Source organism: Chenopodium album, chromosome 20, assembly GCF_948465745.1.
Source record: "Chenopodium album chromosome 20, dcCheAlbu1.1, whole genome shotgun sequence".
Classification (NCBI taxonomy): Eukaryota; Viridiplantae; Streptophyta; class Magnoliopsida; order Caryophyllales; family Amaranthaceae; genus Chenopodium; species Chenopodium album.
This window is the reverse complement of record NC_137853.1, coordinates 37,149,882-37,169,864: the sequence shown is the minus strand read 5'-3', so window position 1 is coordinate 37,169,864 and position 19,983 is coordinate 37,149,882. Positions and strand designations below refer to the sequence as shown.

At 33.0% G+C, this 19,983-nt stretch overlaps 2 protein-coding genes across 2 annotated transcripts; one reads left to right on the top strand and one right to left on the bottom strand.

Moving 5' to 3' along the window:
• Positions 1-8,593: 8,593 nt before the first annotated feature.
• LOC145597160 (uncharacterized) lies at positions 8,594-9,139 on the top strand. Its single transcript, XM_081653318.1, has one exon. It carries the CDS (start codon positions 8,594-8,596, stop codon positions 9,137-9,139), a length of 546 nt encoding a protein of 181 aa, XP_081509444.1.
• Positions 9,140-11,775: 2,636 nt separating this feature from the next.
• Positions 11,776-16,802, bottom strand: LOC145597718 (uncharacterized). Its single transcript, XM_081653957.1, has 9 exons — positions 16,645-16,802; positions 15,697-16,125; positions 15,514-15,615; positions 15,323-15,404; positions 15,147-15,166; positions 14,975-15,035; positions 13,508-13,587; positions 12,497-12,604; positions 11,776-12,320 (listed from the first exon to the last, which is right to left on the bottom strand). The coding sequence occupies exons 2-9, from the start codon at positions 16,093-16,095 to the stop codon at positions 12,294-12,296; spliced, it is 879 nt and encodes a 292-aa protein (XP_081510083.1). The 5' UTR covers positions 16,096-16,125; positions 16,645-16,802; the 3' UTR covers positions 11,776-12,293.
• Positions 16,803-19,983: the final 3,181 nt, after the last annotated feature.

Here is a 19,983-nt window from a genome sequence, read left to right as displayed (position 1 = left end):
AGCTGTATAATGTACTTGTCCCCCACTTTTAGTTTAGTTGCCTAACCCTCTTTCATTTCTTTATTGGAACAAGACCATCTCGTTGACTTGTAAATTATGCTATTTTGTTACTTTTAGATATAACTTTGAGTACAAATTACTCTTAAACTATAATCAACAAGTATAATACTAGATTCGTATGTTCAAGTAATTTCATAATCTTATCTTTTATGAGTGTCATTTCATGTGAGGAATTTGGGGTCGAAGTTCGATCACATATACCAAATATTTAGGTAGTAATGAATATCGTCTAATAGTTTCCCTCTTGAAATATACTTTTTCAGTTTCATTTTATTTGCAACACTTTTTATTTGACATTTTAATCAATAATATCCTCTAACTAACAATAAGTAAAAATGATAAAAGTTGTTTATTACGAAGTATGAAAATATAAATCAAGATGCATCTAACAAAGCTTTACATGATTATAATTTTCTTAGCTATTTACTAAAACCGATTAAAGTGGGGTATGTGAACAGTATCAAAGTTAAAGTGTTGCAAATAAAAAGAAATAGAAGAATTATAAATGGAAACAGACTTGTCCTTGTCTTCCAATGTTACTCCAAAATAGTGGTCTTGTTCAATAGTCTTTTAGTTGCCTAGTGTTCTGAGATATTTGCTAGCTAATTTTTTATAAGATATTATCATGATGTCAGTCATCAATATGAGATTATTTTGGTGATTAATATCTTAAATTGCGTTTGCACTATATTATCTGTTTTTATGGCATTGCTAATATATTGAATTGATTACAAGAAGATATGCTATTGAGTGGCCACCTCACAGTCTTATCTTAGGATTAAAATGGTGGGGTTTGAATTTTGGTAGGTAGCCGTTAGCCTTAGCCACTACAAATAGAGGGTATGCAAAAGGGCTTATCTAAGTGTTCCTCGGAACCATTATTGGAGCATCACTTCATTCTTCTTGTATCTTTGTTGTCATCATTGAAGAACCGATAATAATATATGAAATTCCCAAATAGTAAATTGGTGGTTTGTGAAGAAGTATTGTACTTGTATTTATATACTTCGTATTGAATAATAATGTACGATTTTGCTAATTTTGACTGTTATAGGGGTGTTTATATGATGAGATAACTAACGAGTTACTTGAACTTGATCAAAACTTGGCTGGAGTGATCTCAACTTGTATTCGAACTCAACTTGGATTCGAACTCAAGTCAAGATGTTGACAAGTTGAGTTGAGATACTTGAAATATGACTCATATCCACATGAGAAGCTCGAAAAATCTGTTATTATCTACTTTTATCTAATAAGGCAAATGACCAAATCCCTTATTTATTCTAGTAGTGCTATTGAGCTTGATTCATTCAAAGCCTAATCAGAATTAAGCTCAATTCAACTCGAACTCAACTTTAATATTAGCTAGTTGAGTTATGATGTACCAAACTCAAACTTATCTCGCATCATAAGCACCCTAATTGTAGTGTTGTCAAAATAACAACTTATGAATTTGACTTGAGCTCCAATAAACTACATCTTACTTTTATTGTTAGGCCCTGTTCTTTTCACCTTAAAAAAATAATATTAAGTAAAAATAATTTCAATTCAGTAAAAATAAGTTCAGTTCAGTAAAATTAATTTCAGTTCAGCAAAAATAATTTCAGTTCAGTGAAAATAAGTTCAATTTAGTAAAATTCAGTTTTCTTAAAGAAGAATTATAATAGAAAATCAGTAAAAATAATTTCAGTTAAGTAAAAATAATTTAATTTCAGTAAAAATAATTTTAGTTCAGTAAAATTAAGTTCAGTTCAGTTCAGTAAAAATAATTTCAGTTCAGCAAAATTAAACAGGGCCTTAGGATGGTAATTTAGGTAAGAGTCTTGTCATTGTGCTCCTAATCAATACGAAATTAGTTGGTTATAGTTAAAGATTTGGGCATGAATCACGATTGAGGATAAAAGATCAAAAGTTATTTGACTCTTTGACTAATCTTTAGATCTTCACCTCAATTTTTTTTTAATAAGTCTATACCAAATAATAACGGCCATTGTTCTGTTGCTTTGTATTATTGATTAATAACCAATCATTAGATCTACCTAATGAAGAACAACTTAGTCCACAAAGCTGGCAATTTTTTTTTTTATTTTTCTTTTCGGTGGGTCCTTTTTAAATAACATTATAAATCATGGGAATCATTTGGTAGCTTTTTTTTCTCATTTTTTTTTTAACAGTAGCAAACAATTTATCAACCGAACCATGCCGAGATTCCTAGGTGATCCACCTGATTCTGGTTGATAAAGTTAACAGCTCCATTCACATTATTATTATTCATTCTAGGTGGTGTAACCTCTGCAGTGACGGATCCAGGATTTTAGACTAGGGGTAGCACTAACCACTAGAAGAAAAACAAGAACAAAAAGCCCTAATATATAATTACTAACTTAAAACTCAAACTAAATATAAACTGGTAATAACAAATCAAGTTAAATTTTTGAATAATATATTGTGATTTTGTATAAGAAAAAGTTATCAATTTTAAACATCTATAGATTTTGCAATGAGTCAACCATGGGAGTTACTTTTATCTAATGTTTGAACATAAAGTTTAAAAATTGAAAAGTAATTTGAGGAAGAATCAATTTTTGCTGGAGACCATTTTTATCTAATATGTTTGAATATATGTCAAGAAAGAGGAAATTAATTTGGGGAAAAAAATAATACTAAATCATTGATATTTTAAGAAAAAAATAATAACAAAACAAAACAAAAAAAATGAAGACTTAGACATGAAGTAAAAATTCCTCAAAAAAGGCAAAAAAAAAAAAAAAAAAAAAAAAAAAAAAAAAAAAAAAAAGAAGAAATGAACTTAACAAAAAAAAGTGCATTCGAAGGGAATCGAAACTCTGACCTCCTAGCATAAAGGATAACTCTATTCGCTTTATATGTTACCGCTGAAGCAACGGTAGTTATTGTGAGATGAATTGCATTGCAATCTTTATATTGCATTTAAAACAAGTTTTTTTTTTTTTTTTTTTTTTTTTTTTTTTTTTTTTTTTTTTTCCGGGGGTAGCACGTGCCCCCCCGGGTCACAACGTAGATCCGCCAGTGAACCTCTGTATAATAAGCCCGATCTGTTTTGTAACATCTTGATTCATGTAGCCGGACTCATTATCGAAAGATTTCAATTTTGTGTTGTAGCGTCCGTAAAATAAGTCTATTACCTTTTGTATAGTAAATAAATACAAAGTATTTAGTTGTTAGGAGATATAATAGAGAAAAGAACTAAGGATTTTTTAGATTATTTGTTAATGAAGAAAGTTGCTTAATTGTTAAAGTAATAATGTTCTTATTCTAAACCAATTTGCTTGTAGTAACTCATCTTTATTTTCATTTTCTTTAATGTGGATGACTCACGTATACATGTACAATTGTACAAATGTGGGGATTCAATTCGCAACGATTGTCCTTGGTTCTTAAATGAGAGTTGCGTACATTGGTTCTTAAATGAGAGTTGCGTGCATATGGAGCATTTTAAAAGCTTTATGTACTACATTGTAAATTGAATACTCGACATACAAATTGAAGTATTTAAAATGGAAACTATAAACTGCATTCATTTATTTAATAAAGGTTTCTTCTTAAAAAGAGTCAAAACTGTTTGGTATAATCGTAAAAGTGGAATAAAGGCCTGTTCACATTTTACTGAACTGAGCTGAATTGAACTGAATTGAACTGAAATGATTGGAGCTGAACTGAACTGAACTGAGTTGAAATGAATATTTTATGAGAGAGGGAAATTAGGAGATGAACTGAATTGAACTGGTTGGAGCTGAACTGAACTTAATAGATTGGAGATGAACTGAACTGAACTGAAATTAAGTAAGTATGAACATGCCCTAACTCCCTTAACATATGTGATGCTTATTGTCAGATATTTGGGATTTAATCCTTAAAGTTCATAGCCACACGAAAACAAATACTATGTACTCCGTATAAATACTTATGAGCTTTTGTTTTTACAGGAATTACTATACAACTCATTTCCACTTAAATTTTAATTTTTATTAAAAATGGTAAATAGGATCATGACTAGACCTCAACCATCACATTTTTTCTATCTATCATTTGTAAGTCAGACACTTAAAAGTAGAGAAGAGGGTAAGTCCTAGTTACTCATAAAGTATATCAACTTCAAGAGTTTAACGGTTTAACCTAACAAGCTAAGGACTAGTTCACTAGTTGGCAGCTTGGCACATATGTAGGAAAGGATGTGCACTCGACTTTAACCTAACGAACTAAGGACTAGTTGGCACATAAGTAGAAAATATGATGTGCACTCACTTTCCCATCTCAACCTCGCAAGCCTAGATAGAAATACTTCCAGCTCCTATACCACTGTCATCTTTCATTTATAAATAACACAAAATCCTCATTCACATTCCCCCTTCTCTCTATTCTGCTATTCATTCCCTTACACCTCTCTCTCCTATACCCCTACATACATAGTTGAATCCAAGTTCGAGCACAAATCAGCAATTTCTATTATACACCCGGGTGCGACACTATGGACGGTAAAGGAAAAGGGAATCCATATCCGATAGAAAAAATGTCAAAGAAGACCGAACCCGAAACCGATACACCGGAACTCCCAGTTTCCGTCCAACAACAAGCAATCGACGAAAACGAAGCATTGATAATGGAAGCCTTCGCCTCCAACAACAGATGCTGCTCTTTCCTCCCTTGTTTCGGGTCACAGCCCAGCCCGACCCGATTATCCGGGCTTGGCGGCTCATCATCCTCACCGTCCATGTGGGAGAGGCTCCAACAGACGGCTGAGATTGAAAGTAAGTGGTGGGCCGGGCCGTTAAAGGGCCTAAAGAAGATCCGGGAGTGGTCCGAGATAATTGCTGGGCCCAAATGGAAGACTTTTATTCGACGGTTTAATCGAGGTGGGAAGAATGTTACTGGGTCTGGGAAATTCCATTATGACCCTTTGAGTTATGCGCTTAACTTTGATGATGGTCCGGGGCAAAATGGTCATTTGGATGATGATGAATATTTTCCTGATTTTTCTTCCCGTTTTGCTATTATTCCCAACTCTTGTAGATCATCTGTGGATTTGGGCAAGAATGGGAATTCTTCTCATTCTTAATCTTTTTTTTTTTTTCTTTAGTATAGATTATTTCATACAATTAATTGTATTTATTTAATACTATTAGCCAAAATTTTGAGTGTTGCAAATTGCAAATATTCACATTGTTGATTTTATTCATGTCCCACAAGGCCACAAGCCCCACATAAACAGGATAACAACACTGTTTTTATTGGGACGCAATATTGACTTTATTAACAAAACATTGTGATAATGGATGACAACTAGTTTAGTTGGATATATACTAACCTTTGGATTTAGGAGTTGTTCACTTCAGCTTAATTTCAGTTCAGTTCAATTCCAATCTTTCAGTTCAGTTCAATTCCAATCAGTTCAATTTAGTTCAATTTAGCTCCTAATTTTCTTCTCTCATAAAATATTCATTTAAGCTCTATTCAGTTCATTTCATTTCAGTTTAGCTCCAATCAGTTCTGTTCAGCTCAGCTCAGCTCAGTTAATATGAACATGACTTAATACCAAACAAAATCAAATACTCCTTTATGAGACAAGGAGAAAAAAAAACACTCTATCGAACATAAAAAAATATTGTGCTCAAATAGGTATTTAGGTGTTTGTTTATTTAACTTTTAGGAATAGTTACATCTGAATATTGGAGTAGCGCATAATGTGTACCATACACTTCGTTATTTTGATGCCAAAAGTGTTTTGATTTTTATTTTAGCGCATAAATGCATGATATGCGATTGAGCCATTTTGATTTTTTTTTTTTTTTTGACAGGATTTTGATTATTATTTTTGATAGCAAGGCTGTTACGGAATTATAAGTTGAGACTGTATTTTAGCGGGATTTAATTAGTATCATGCCGCAATCCAAGCAAAAGAAGTAAACTAATTGCATTTTGTCAAATTGTGAGATATGACTCTCAGAATAACACGTATGGCCGTATGGGGTTGTAGACTTGTAATTGTTCACTTGCTTGTACATAGTGAAGTTGGCAACTGCACATACTTGCAAACTTGAATTATTGCTCTTGGACATTAGCAAATTAATTCATATTACTAATGATTTGTTTCCCAAAAAAATTAAAACTTCAGATCAACATTGATGCCAATCTATAGTGGTTGCCTGCCAACCACTATAATAAACTATTGCAAACTAATATTTGTAGACATATTTAGAGTTAATGTTGTTAGCTACTTAATGGGTTAGTCTGCCTTATTCAGAGTTAATATAAGTAAATTGGATGAAGATTGATATTTTATATTCGGGGTACTATCTTTTTTTTTTTTTTTTTTTTTTTTTTTTTTTTTTTGAAACATTCGGAGTACTATCTTTTATTTAAGGTTATTTTTTTTATTGTAGGCATAGATGTTGTATGTGTAACAATTTATTAATCATAATTTTCCTATTTTCTTCAATGAAAACTATACTTTTATTACATACTATGTATTATTATTACATACGAAGTGGTATATATACTTGGATACCAAGTAATGAGGTATGAGTTTGAATAGTTTGATTAATGAAATGGTCCTTCTTTAATAGTAACAATTTGTAATGTAATAATAATATCTAATTGCTCTTAAACTATATTGATGATAATTCTGGTCAAACGTCAACCTTTAAAAGAATCTAACTCTCTAGCTATACAAGCCCGTTGATATAATAGAATGATATTCTAATCAATTTTAATACAAGTAGATTATTACAAAAAGAATTCATATAATAATCCTACTAATCATTGAATTAGTCTTCAATCAAATTGACTAATACAAAGTATCTAAAACCAAGCTTAATTAAGAACTTAACACCAATGATTATCAAGTTTGTCATCCAGGAAATGCAGCACTGGCAAATGCTTTGTTTATCCCATTTAGTTGAGTATATGGATATAAATTGCATGATACTTGTAATATACAATAATTTTATAATTAATTAAAATATCTTTGCTTTGTTATTCAAAAATACTCTTCAGATATGCCTTGATACCTTTTCCCTAGTCCCCCACAATTAACATCAGGTTAGTTTGGTCTCTCTCGCAATTGATTACACCTAAGCGTAGGTCCACTGTATAACTTAGAAGATGCGTAGACTAGAGGTTTTTTTGGGTGTACTTGCCAATAAAATTAAAAATTAAGTGAATGATTGGGGTGACGATACTTTTCATCATTTAGATAGAGTACACTATTCTAATTTTAGTTTTGATTCACTTGCCTTAAATAAATGAAATGCAACTCATTATAAGAGGTGAACCGATAGAGCATACTTGCAAATGACTAATTAAATTAGCCATGAAATTTGTCGCCTGATTAAGCCTTTTAAAATAATGAGAGATAAATAAGCTTTCAATCGAAGAAAATGTTGCTTCGCATTATTATCTCTTTATAGAGTTGATGATGCAAAAACTATTTCTTCCTATGTTGATGACTATGAGAATTGTGCTTTCAAATCTCAAATTCTAGGATGGAAATCGTCAAATTTGAAGATATCTTGTGTAGTCTTATAAAAATACCAAATTTTCAATGTCTAGCTACCATTTGGATAAAAGAACTCTCAAACTTAGGTCAGTGAAGTGAAAGATTCAATAGGTTTACATCTTACGCTTTATTGCCATCTATATATTGTACTCTAATCTAAAACAAAACTTGAATGCCACTTTTAGGCTCAACACATGAGAAACAGTGCTAGTGTGAGATATTTATTTGATGACATACTAGTAAAACACATTGTAAAAACATATTTTATTCATATGTTTAGCTCATATTGTAAATAATTAAGATAGGTGCAGTAGTGCTATGTATGTAGTTCACCTTATTTTAAGAGCTCACTTGTAGTCTCATATTTTGTATTCGTATTTCAGACAGATTAGAAAAATAAGTTTAGCCAAGAAAAAACAAATTTTAAACATAATTAATTAAGATTTTTATCATTAAATATATTAATTTCATAATGAAAAAAATTATGAAAATTACATACTAATCCCGTTTGATATAAATTTTTGTTTATAGAATAGCTTCTACATTAGGTCAAGATTTGATCAATTTAGACAATCAGATCAATTCAAATTAGATTACCAAAAAAAAAAAAAAAGATTAAATTACATAAGCAAATATAAGGTGAACTTAACTAACTTGAAGTTGACTACTGTAATCGTGTGAGCAATGTAAAGTTTATTAATCCAATAATCCAACCCAATAAAACGACTTCTCCCTATTTAAGAAAATTAAATAAATTCTTCAAAAATTAGTTTAAAGGAGTTTCTTCAAAAATTAGTTTCAAGGAGTCTTTCAAGTTTCAATAGTTCCACCCTTCTTTAAAAAAAAAAGGTAACCGGTAACTCCCGGTAATCCGGTACATAGTTTCCCGTTACAAGTTACAACCACCCTCAAAGTAATCTCTCTCCTCACACAATCTCCCTCAATTAAACCCCCTTTTCACTCTCTCTCCTCTACTCTCCACACAAACAAAACCCAATAATGTCAATCGAAGAGCGAGTAATCATCGACGACGACTCCCCTTCCACCACCTTCAACCACCACCACCGCCACCGCTGCTGCTTCCAACTCCCCTGCTTCGGCTCCTCTCCTTCTCCCTCTCCTTCCTCCACCACTCCCCGCCACGTCACCCTCGGCGCAACCGACCCCACCTCCTCCTTCTGGGACCGCTTCCGCACCCCCGACAACCAATCCCGCTGGTGGTCCCGCCCTCTCACCGCCTTCAAGAAGATTCGAGAATGGTCCGAGATTGTCGCCGGTCCTAAGTGGAAAACCTTCATTCGCCGCATCAATCGCCGCCGCCCCAACAACCGTCACCACCACCACAACAACCAGCAGTCTCCCGGGAAGTTTCAGTATGACCCCTTGAGTTACGCGCTTAACTTCGATGAAGGGCAGAATGGTCATTTCGATGAGGATTTTGCTGGTAACTACCCTGATTTCTCGTCCCGATTCGCCGCGTCTTCTGCTTCTGTTACTCCTCTCAAATCTCCAGTGGAGTTTGGTAACGGCGCGGCGGCTTGCTGACGGTGGTTTTTAAGGTGTGTTCAAGAAGATTTGGTTGGTGTCGGATACGAAAATGGGTAAAGTGCGCCAGGTTGGCTAACGTGCGCCGGAAAGTGACATCGAGCAATGGTTGTTGGTTTGACTTTTTTGGTGGGGGAAAAGGTTCAAGAAACACAGCTGGGTTATTATTATTATTTTTTTTAATATCATATTTTATTTTTATAGTAATATCTTAGTTTTAATTTTTATATTATTAAATATGTATGCACCAAAACTACAAGTATAGTGAGACAAATGGTGATTTTTTGTTTGGAAATAGTAAAAGACAAAAAAGTAGAGGGAAGATGGAAAGGGTGTGGGAATTTGTATAGAAAAAGGGGAGTGTGAAAAGGGTAAGTGATGTAAATGGTGAGCAAAGTGTTGGTTTTGAGTTTTTTTACTTGTTTGGACTAGATTTCTATGAAAGTGATAGAATATCTTTTAATTGTTACTATTATGAGTCATAATAACATAGAAAGATTAGTGTATATTTTTAATAATATGTTTGGTGATTTGCCCCTTCATTGATTAATTATTTTTGGATCTTTCTTTACTTTATGTTTATGCTATAAGTGTAATGTTTATGAATTAACAATGATGCTCGTATTTAGGCATTAATCCATGGAGTATACTGTATACGTGTTAATGTAACAAATTTTTTGTACCATTGCCAAATAATTTATCAAATTTAATATTACTTAGAGATTTTTTGTTCATCATAGTACTTGTTTGATTGCTTGTTTGGTAGGCAATATTGACAATTAGGATACATATGATATTGAAAGTAAGGTATTTTATAAAAAAAAATGTCCATCATCGCTTATTACATCTTGAGTAAAAAAGTTTAATGGATTGAATTGTACTGTAATTCAAAAGGTTTTCCTTTATACTATATGATACTAGGTTGAATTAGTTTGAAAAGTCTATTACCTTTTCCAAAAAAAAAAAAAAAAAGAAAAAAAAACCTTGTGAACTGCAAAAATCAATTCTTTTTTCCTATGTCTTGTACTAAGTCCAACATAATGAATTTGTTAAAGGTTAAAGTCAATTCCCTTTACCAAGAGTTATAAATTCTTCGTAGTTAGAATCTTTCCTATTTTTATGACATGCTTTCAATTGCAGACTGCCATTTGTTGTAAGATTTCCTTCTGTTTAATTTAAATAGAATAGTACAGACTACAGAGACAGAGATGACGAGCTGTAGAATTTGCTTCAACAACAAAACAGGGGGCGGTGGGGATGCCTTTAAAATAACATCTACGATACCAATCATCGATTTTCTGACTCCTTGATCTTACAATTATTAATATTATCATTTCAGATATTATATTTTCTCTATTCTTTAATTATCGTAACAGCTTAATTTTTTTTATTATTCACATATACTTAATGCTTTGATCTCATAGATCGTAATTTACTAATTCCTTTTTTTTTTTTTGACAACAAAGTAAGCAGAAGACAAAATTAGCCCCTCCTATCCTTAATTGACTGGTTATGGGCTTCTGCTATTACATTTTTACTCATTTTCCTAAACAAATCGTAAAATATAATCATGTAAGATCTTTCAAAATATAATCCGGTAGAATATGTCCCGGTATGTTGTGAGCTCGTGATGCATAAGAGCATGGAAAGGAGAAGTACACTAGATTCACTACTATGAATGTTTATGGTATCCAACTCCCAATGCCATGAACCACGTCGCAAATATTGGGCAAATGTTACTTCTCAGTCATGTAAGCCCATTTCCCATTAATTCTCGAGGTTTACCCAATTAAAGCTTTTTTTTTTTTTTTTTTGGCTTTGTCAACAGAGAGTAAAAATCACATGGCTTAGTCAAGATACTAAACAGACAATTGGGTATTAGTAGTAAATAATATAAATCCCAAAAAATTGCCTAATTCTCACAGACAATAGACTAATTTATACTGTATTAATCCATGTGATCCTAAGCTTCTTAATCAAGCAAGATTGGTTAGTTAGGTCAACCAAATGATTGAATAGTTCTATTTAATATAGGAACATTGCCTACTTTCTGTAAAGTTTAGTGTTTCCTGTCTTCTTAAATATTTATGTAATCTTAATATCCAAACACAATAATAAAAGATAAAATGCATGACTATAAGTCTATAACATTATAGTAGTAGAACTTGACCAACCTGATAGAAAACCCGACCAAGAATAATATATAGCATACGCAACAAATAGCCTAATATGAAGTACTTGTATATAGTAGTAGATCTTGAAAAACAAATAGCTCTCTAATTATCTCATCAAGTAGATGGGTCCAAATCAAACTTGAAAGTTGTTACGACTCGTGGTTCGAACTCACAACCTAAATTAGTCCATAGTCACAATTTCCAACACTTACCAAAAGGACAGACTTTGTCGACTTTGTCCAAAGAAAAAAAAAAAAAGGTACAGACTCACAACACAGCCCTTAGGCTAATGGCTCCAGTAGTGTTGTGCTATACTACCGCATTACCTCTCTGTATGAAAATTAAGAAACTCATAACAGTTCAGTGTCAAACCTAATAGTATCGACTTAAAAAAATTACTACAGTAATATCTTTGTCAGCTTAATTGACAACAGGACATCAAATAAAACTCACACATTACTGAAAATTTTCAAAATCAACTTTCGATCGTTCTCATTCTCTCTGATGTCGGGGACAGTGAACATTTTAGCTGCTCCAACATTCTCAGGTCAAAGCAGCATTACCATAAATTACAGGAATATATAGTTCACGAAAAGGATACAAAAGAAAATTGGAATTAAACTAATGAACTCTAATCGCCCATAAAAAAACCACTAACAGGAGACTACATCCAGGCAAGGGCAGAAAGGAGCTGTACATAGCTATTAGCTACAACTGCATAAAAAGAGAAATATTATCTCAGAAAATCTTCAAAATTTTGCTACAGCCTAATTTGGACTGTATAATTTGAGGGCCATCTTCAGGAAAAAGGGTGATTTCAATTAGGCAAGCAGTTGTTATGAACGTAAAGTTCAAAACAGGCATCACTGACCCCTTCAAGTATAATGTTGATGAAACAATTCTTCAAATGAAGATGAGAAACTTTGCAACCAAGCATACATCCTTCAGTTAACCCAATTATAGGGCCCCAATTATCTTGGTCAGATGTCCATATCCTTTTCCTCTTCCTAAATTTCAAACCAACCAATCAGTCAATCAACCGCCAAATCAAAACTTGAATATTTAATACCAAGGTTTTTGGGACTCCAATTTGCTTGACAATGAACATATATAATTGCTAACAGATGGAAGCCAAAGCAAATATACAAGCCAAATGAAAAAAGTAATAATCAAAAGCACTTACTACTGCCATCTTATCCCAGTCCTTCAGTTTAGAATTTGTCAACATGTAAGTATCACGTAATGGTGCCCATGCTGGTTGGCAATTGTCTTCTCCATCTTTAGAAGATCCCTGCATTTTACAAATGTTGGGAGTCAAATCTAACATCAAGCTTAAGGGAAAGCTCAACAATGAACTCTTAACAATGCTAATGCCTCATTAGAAGGGGGAAGAAGAGAAGTTGGAAGGGTTACTGCTTTTGGAAGTGGATTTTTAATTTGCATTGTCACTACATGTGGCCGAAAACCTTGTTTGGAAAAAAAGTTTACACTTAATGTGCTCGTTAAAGGTTAGGTGTTTTGAGATTAAATTAAGAAGGGTAATTAAAGGTTTTACCAACATTCTAAAGGTGGATCTATTACATTAGGGTCATTGTGTGTAAATTACCCATTTGCTCTATTTTCTCACGAAAATACCCATAGGCCAGTCATCCAGCATTTACACTTAAATAAAAACAGTCATATGGGTCATTATAACAGCACTTGGTAAGGACAATTTGGGAGAATTAGAGTACAATAGATTACCTATAAAAATATGTAGGAGGATGAAAGCAAACAAAATGTTCTTAAAAAGCAAGATAATTGTTTGTGTTTTATGAGAGAGCTGAGCTAGTGGTTGATATTGAGAAAATAGCTATAGCTATAGGAGAGTCATCTTCAGGAGATATTGGTGACTAGTACATTCTATATTTACAATCACAGCAAATTGTTTATCTAGAGGAGGGTACTATAGGAGCATACTTTCACGTCCTTTATCCAATAATCAAAAACCAAACAAATGCAGCAGTGGAAATTTGAGCCATAGCATACATTGTAACCAAACCAAATGGATTGTTCAAAACAGTGTATTCCACACTATAATGATCTAAAGAATTAATAGGGCCATGGGTGAATTAAATACACGAAGTTTTATGAAGTAGGAAGAGGCATTTCAGACTTTCACCATATTGATAAGAATAAAGTTCAGAAACTCAACCTTAGTTGTTGCATCAGCTGATTGTGCAGAAGCCTTGCTCAATTCTTTCATGAATGCCTCTTTTCTCCGCTTCGTCAAAGCTGGCATAGCAAGGTAAATTTATTGTTCAGACAAAAATAAATAAAAATCATAAGTGGGATGAAATAATAGAGAATTCAAAATATCATAACAAAACTGTCCAAAATTGTACACTGTCATACAATTCTAAATCTCCGACAGGAGGGAATGGGGCTTTTGAAATTTAAGCAAAGGGGGGTTCTAGCAAGTAGCAACTAGCAAGTAACCATCAAGGTCATAAGGATCACATGATCAGGATTCAGGATGGGCAATCTAGATCCAAACTCTTATGAAAGAAAGCAATTGACCTTCATGCCTCATTCTTCATACTATGCATCATCCTTCATCCTTTCCCTTTTAATGCTTGAAGGTACAGAAGGCAGCAAAGGCTGAAACTTATAATAACAGTCTGACAGCCTGTTCATGGTGGTACACTATTGCACTAATCACATCCCAAGTCTCACTTAGAGCACATCCCCGTCAAATAAATTTTGAAGCAAAGACCAACACTAAACAAAAAGGATTCATCTCTCTTATTCCAACTTTCTTTCTTGCATAAACCATAAATTTTGAAAGATTCACACTAAATTAGGCAGTAACAGAGTTCCCAGTTCAATCATAAACATTGAGGTCTTGATCAAAGTTGTTCTCCTGATTTCACTCCAGATCCATTATATTCTTAACCACTCAACATCAGTTTTTTTTAATCAAGTATAAGGACTGTAGACAACAAGGTGGGCTGTGGGTACCACCCAAACACTACAGGTGTGGAAGACATAAAAACCTCATGCCCTCAAACCATTGTGAAGCAATACCAACCACACAATGTTTTTAAAAAAGAGGTCAAGTGATGCTCGTAAGCTAACACTTGACTCCATCAATACAAAAAGCCTAATATTTTGGACCTTGAAACTCTAAAGAGGGTAAGATATACCCTCAAAATCTGATGCTTTCCTATTTTCCAAGTGCACCATCAGATTTCCAATGGAAACATCTTCCACATTCCACATTTCAAGCAACAAGAATATAACTTACATAACAAATTTGAATCCAACTCATCCCAAACAGTGCCAATTATCACAGCCACAAAGCAAATTTCAAGGGGGACACATAAGCATAAAAATTTATTTTAATAGGTTTTTCCTACTTGAGACACATACATCATGGCTTGCGAGCCTCAGACCTCAGTTGATCTTTTACTTGATGGCAGGACAAGTGAAAAAATACGGTTTAGTATAAGCTTTTGGAGAAGCTTTAGTTTCCAAGTAGCCAAAGTAGGGGTATTTAGATAGCTTATAGCTACAACTAAGTATAACATTTGGAGTCCCCAGTACAGGAGCATATGGCTCCTAGACAATTATACCTTAAACAGAAGCAAACCTTTCAAAAAAAAAAACGTGAGAGCAATACCCTTTGCGTCTTTAAAGCTTGAAGGATTCAACCCTTTCTGAGCATTTTGGGCCTTATTAACCTGGAGACAAGACGTAGGAGTGAAATAAAAATATGAACAACTTCAATGTGCCAAGTTTGAAGGGGAGAAAATATGTGTTATTAGTAGATAAATTTGTGCAGCAGTACTTACAGCATTAAATAGCTTGACAACTGGAAAATTGTTCAGCACCAAGCATCACGAAGGCACCAATTTCATGGGACAATAATTGATAAACCAGACATAATGTAAGCTTCAAGATAATAATTTAATATACAAAGACTTAAGGAGTGAGCTTTTGTTTACGGATAATGGATGTGTTATAATACCTCCTTTTGTGGCAACACCTATCAGAACTTTTTCATGCGAATCTAAGAAATTAGCAGGCTTCACATGTCCCTTCTCCTCAATCTGGTTACAAGTTCAAAATAACATACTGTAAAAAGAGTGTGCTAGGATAACAAAATATAGAAATAGATAAATAAAACACTAATATGTATGGAATATTAGTGTGATATACCAATTGTTTTTCCTTCTTTGCTTCACCTTTAATCTTCCGCTCAGTGACCTCTTCTGCAAGCTTAGCCACAACAAGCTTCTTATGTGCTGATAATACGGGACCCTGCAGAGACAAGACCATTACATATGAGCCACAAACTAACATCTATTTGTACAAATGGACATCAGAATCTTGTAGCATTACCAGTGCCTCATCATCAGTATGCTTTTTAATGATACTGAGAAATGCCAGCCTAAAAGCATTACAACCTTCAGAAAATCGCGTTATCCCAGTTCGAACTTCATGTTCTTCATCTGAATCTTCACCTCTGTTAGGCCCTGCCTCATTGTCACTGATATCAGAATTATCATCTTTCTCAGCTTCCATGTCATCACCGTCAAGTTCAGCTTCATCTTCATCATCATCTGAATTGTAATCCCTAGCCCTTTTACGATATAAATTCTTCATTTCCTTGCTAATCTTAGGCTTCTTACCCATCCCTGGACCAGATTTCATTCTTTTAACACCGGGACGTTTGTTGGGCTTACTCTTCCTTCTCTTATGCACCACTGACTGTGGTGACTGTTGAGTTTCATCTACCATATTGTCTTCCCCAAATTTCACAGATCAATCCTATAAATTATATATTAAAAAACCATTAAAAAGTTGTCATTTTGTTCATATATTTCAAATACAAATTGTTCTATCCACCCAAATAAAAATTATGGAAAACATTCATCAGAAACAACCAATCAAATCAACAATTATCCATCTTCAATCAATATAAAACTTTTAAAAATTCAATAGCAGCTAAATAATTCAACAAAAAAAAAAAACACATTAATCTTCAATAAACTTCAATGAAACAAAAAAGAGCTCTAATTTCATAGTTCAATCCTAACATTAAAGGGTTGTGCAATACATTAGCAACCAAATTTGATTCAATTATCTCATAATTTTAGGGATATTTGATACTATAATCAAATTAGGATCATAATTTTATTTTCTTTTGTTAATGATGTTTCATAATCTTAGAATTTAGAACCAATAGTTCAGATTTTCGAACCCTACACTAAATGCACTTACACTTAAATAAGATTGAAAGATAAACCCTAGATTGTGAAATTGATATGATGATAACAAACAACTTACCTCAGAAGCTGCTTCAATGGGGGATACAATTATTAGCTTCAACGGAGAACGTGAACTGCGCTTCAATGGAGAACGTCGAGCGTGCTTCAATAGATAGCTGAGAGAGAGGTAGGGTTGAAGGCCTTGTAGCCCTATTAAAGCCCAGACCCGCCACATTTATAAAATGGGTTTGATCCGTCTAATTAGTAAATGGGCGCGACTTTATATAATTGTCAAATTATGGAGCAAGGCGAGCTTTAAAAGGTTTCAAGAACCTATTTTTAAAAAACTATATTTACACGTCAAAGTTTGTATCAATTATTTTTAAGTTTTTTTGGATTTTATTTTTTATTTTAAAAACGGCTAAAATTACATTAATTAAACTTTTTTTTTTTGGGGGGCACATTAATTAAACTTAATTTAGAACAAATGAAACGAAGCTGTATTATTTTTATTTTGGAAATGCTAAAATTACATTAATAAACTAAGTTCAGAACAAAAAAAGAAAAATAAAGTAACATAAATTCCTATAGGCATAATAAGCCTTTACACATCACTAACTAAGGTTGTGTTTTATTCAACTGATTTTCACTTATCTGAACTTATTTTAACTTATCTAAACTTATTAAAAATGAGGTGAACAGAGCATACCTAAAAACTCATTAGACTTACCAACTTACATTTAAATATGCACCAAAAATATGTGATGAGATATTGGTAAAATGGAAAGTTAGTATAAAGATCATAAAGAGGTCATTATTTTTTTAAATAGATTAAGAGGTCGTTATATTAATTAAAAAAAAAAAAGTCGTTATTTTAAAATAAAGGCAATCCCTATTTTTAAATATTTAAATGTAACTGTGTAAACAAAAAATTTTTTTAAAAAAATGACAGACTTTCCTTTAGACTTGATTGAAGAGATTTGGGCTAAATTGCTGCTATGCTCTCTTCTTCGATGCCGAGCTGTTTGTAATTCATGGAAGGAGATAATTGATACTCAATTTGAGAAGAATCACTCCTAAACCTTCAACAAAAGTTAATCATAACTCTTTTTTAAATATAGTGTTTGCTACCTGTAATTGTTTACAGTTTACTTTGGCTAATGGATCTCTTGATTCCTACTTCAAACTGTATCTTTTGTATTCTATTGATTAGATTATCTTTTAAAATCCCTCATCCTCAAGCTCTAATAATAGTTTTTTTCAGGATATTCACAATGACTCAAGGTTCAATCAAGGTTTTAATTTTTCTGAGAATAAATTCAAAGTATTGGCCGCTCATCACTAAGCAGTGGTTTAGGGTTGGAATCTATTTCAAGAACGCTAATCAATGGAGTTTCAAGAATGGGTATTACCCTCTTAGTTTGTGGGAAAAATTCAACCACAAAATTTGAAGGCATATTACTGTGAGATCTTCTTATTGGATGATTAGTTTTAGTGGCATTGAAGATGTGGATTGGAATCTGAATTTTACAAGGAAGCAGAAAACGATCATGTGCTTTGCTTCAATTATTCTAAAGAAAAATTTCAGGTAAAGCGATTTCCGGGTGACACTAAACTTCATCACAATTTGCTCATTTATGGAAATACAATAGCCGTATTTGGTCATTCGAAAACAAATAGCTCAATTTGGATAATGAAAAGAGAGTACAAAACTTTATTCTAGGAATTATCTTGAAACTCCATTGATTAGCGTTCTTGAAATTTGGAATTATTTTCCTTCAAGAACGCTAACCAACATATTGGAATTTTTTAGATTAGTCCTTTGACTTATAATATTAGGTGGGAGCTATTCAAGAACGCTAACCAACATATTGGAATTTTTTAGATTAGTCCTTTGACTTCTAATATTAGGTGGGAGCTAGATTATTTGCTACGAGTAGAATTTTTGTATAATGCTCCTTAATGGGCATGTAAGAATTTGGGCCAACTTTAACATCTACTTCAAAGTCGTATTGCATCTTTCGTCAATTCGAATCTGTGAGGCTCTTTTATGATGATAGATATGCTGATAAAATTTGGATCATCACCAGCCCAGTACTGACTCTTGGGAGCGCGACGACAAATACATCTTTTGTTACGACATCAAGACTTCTCATTTTCAAAAGTTTGCACACGCCTGCTAGTAGTGAAATATAGACTTAAAAAGTGTTTTTTTTTTTTGAAGTCTCATAGAATTCTATGTGTATTTGCTAATGTACTATGGTATCCCAACAACACAAGTTGTGACAAGACCAATAATAAATGATTTTTAATCATTTGAATTTTCATGAAATCAAGCGTTTTTTTATGCATTCCTGGTTGACTGATCTAGGTGCTACTAACAGTCAATTATCCAAGGTAGAGTAATATTTTGGATCCTTGAAGATATGACTGCATACTGTAATATTTAAACCATCTCCATCTTGCTCAGGCCCTAGACACATAAGTTCACTGCTTCAAACAACCCTGTAGCCCTTAGATAACCTACTGAACTCAAGCTAGAGATTGCTATAGTTTCTTTTCCCCCTTATGTTTCCCCTTTGATCTAATGCATGAGTAAGTTACGGAAAAAGCAGGGATAACATTGGTATGACAATGTGACTCTGTCTGCTGTTGTCTCTTGTTTTGTTTAGAAGCGAAGCCATAACTTGAACAAGATGTTTTGGAATTACCGAAGTACAAACAAATTAAAGTTTCTTCATATTATATGTATAGGAGTTGTTTGAGCTGGTCTTACCAGAACTGAGTTTTGGCCTTTATATCTAGGCATTACTGATTATACCATCTGGTTAGGGTGTGATATATGTAATTGAGTATTTCAGAATAGCAATTGTATTAGGTTGCGAGTTGTATTTATGCTGTTTTGCTGAAAATGAAGCTAGATTGATACAAATTATGTTCCGGAGTAATATATTTTACATGCTCTTTTATTCATATATCCCTACATTATGTTAATATATGCAAAATAGCTGCATTACATAACCATGTGATAACCAATTGTCTTTTGTTCTTCTCATTATGTCTTACATGCTTTTTTCATTTTATGGTTTGTAACTTGGTTGTTTGGTTGTACTACAGGCCTACAGCTGCTTTGATGTCAACAATTTTTGAGGACAATAAGGATGAAGATGGGTTTCTTTACATGACTTACAGCAGGGAGAATTGAGGTGCATTGGTGACAGCTCTGACTGATGTGTTCTAAATCAATACATAAACTAGAAATTCAAATCCTCAGTTGCTTATCGTACTGTTGTTTTCTTAGAAGCACAATTTGTATTCTTGATAGTCAGGCAGCAGGCTGATTCTGTTGATATTATTAACTACGTATTTTGGAGATTTTTTAGATTAAACAGTTTGCTGGTTTATATGTTCTTTAAGC

Coding starts and splice junctions, on each gene's coding strand:
- LOC145597160 (XM_081653318.1), top strand. CDS start 8,594: ATGTCAATCGAAGAGCGAGTAATCATCGACGACGACTCCCCTTCCACC.
- LOC145597718 (XM_081653957.1), bottom strand. CDS start 16,095: ATGGTAGATGAAACTCAACAGTCACCACAGTCAGTGGTGCATAAGAGA. Junction 12,605..13,507: donor CAGCTGATGCAACAACTAAG/GTTGAGTTTCTG, acceptor TGTAAAATGCAG/GGATCTTCTAAAGATGGAGA. Junction 12,321..12,496: donor ACTGGGATAAGATGGCAGTA/GTAAGTGCTTTT, acceptor TTTGAAATTTAG/GAAGAGGAAAAGGATATGGA.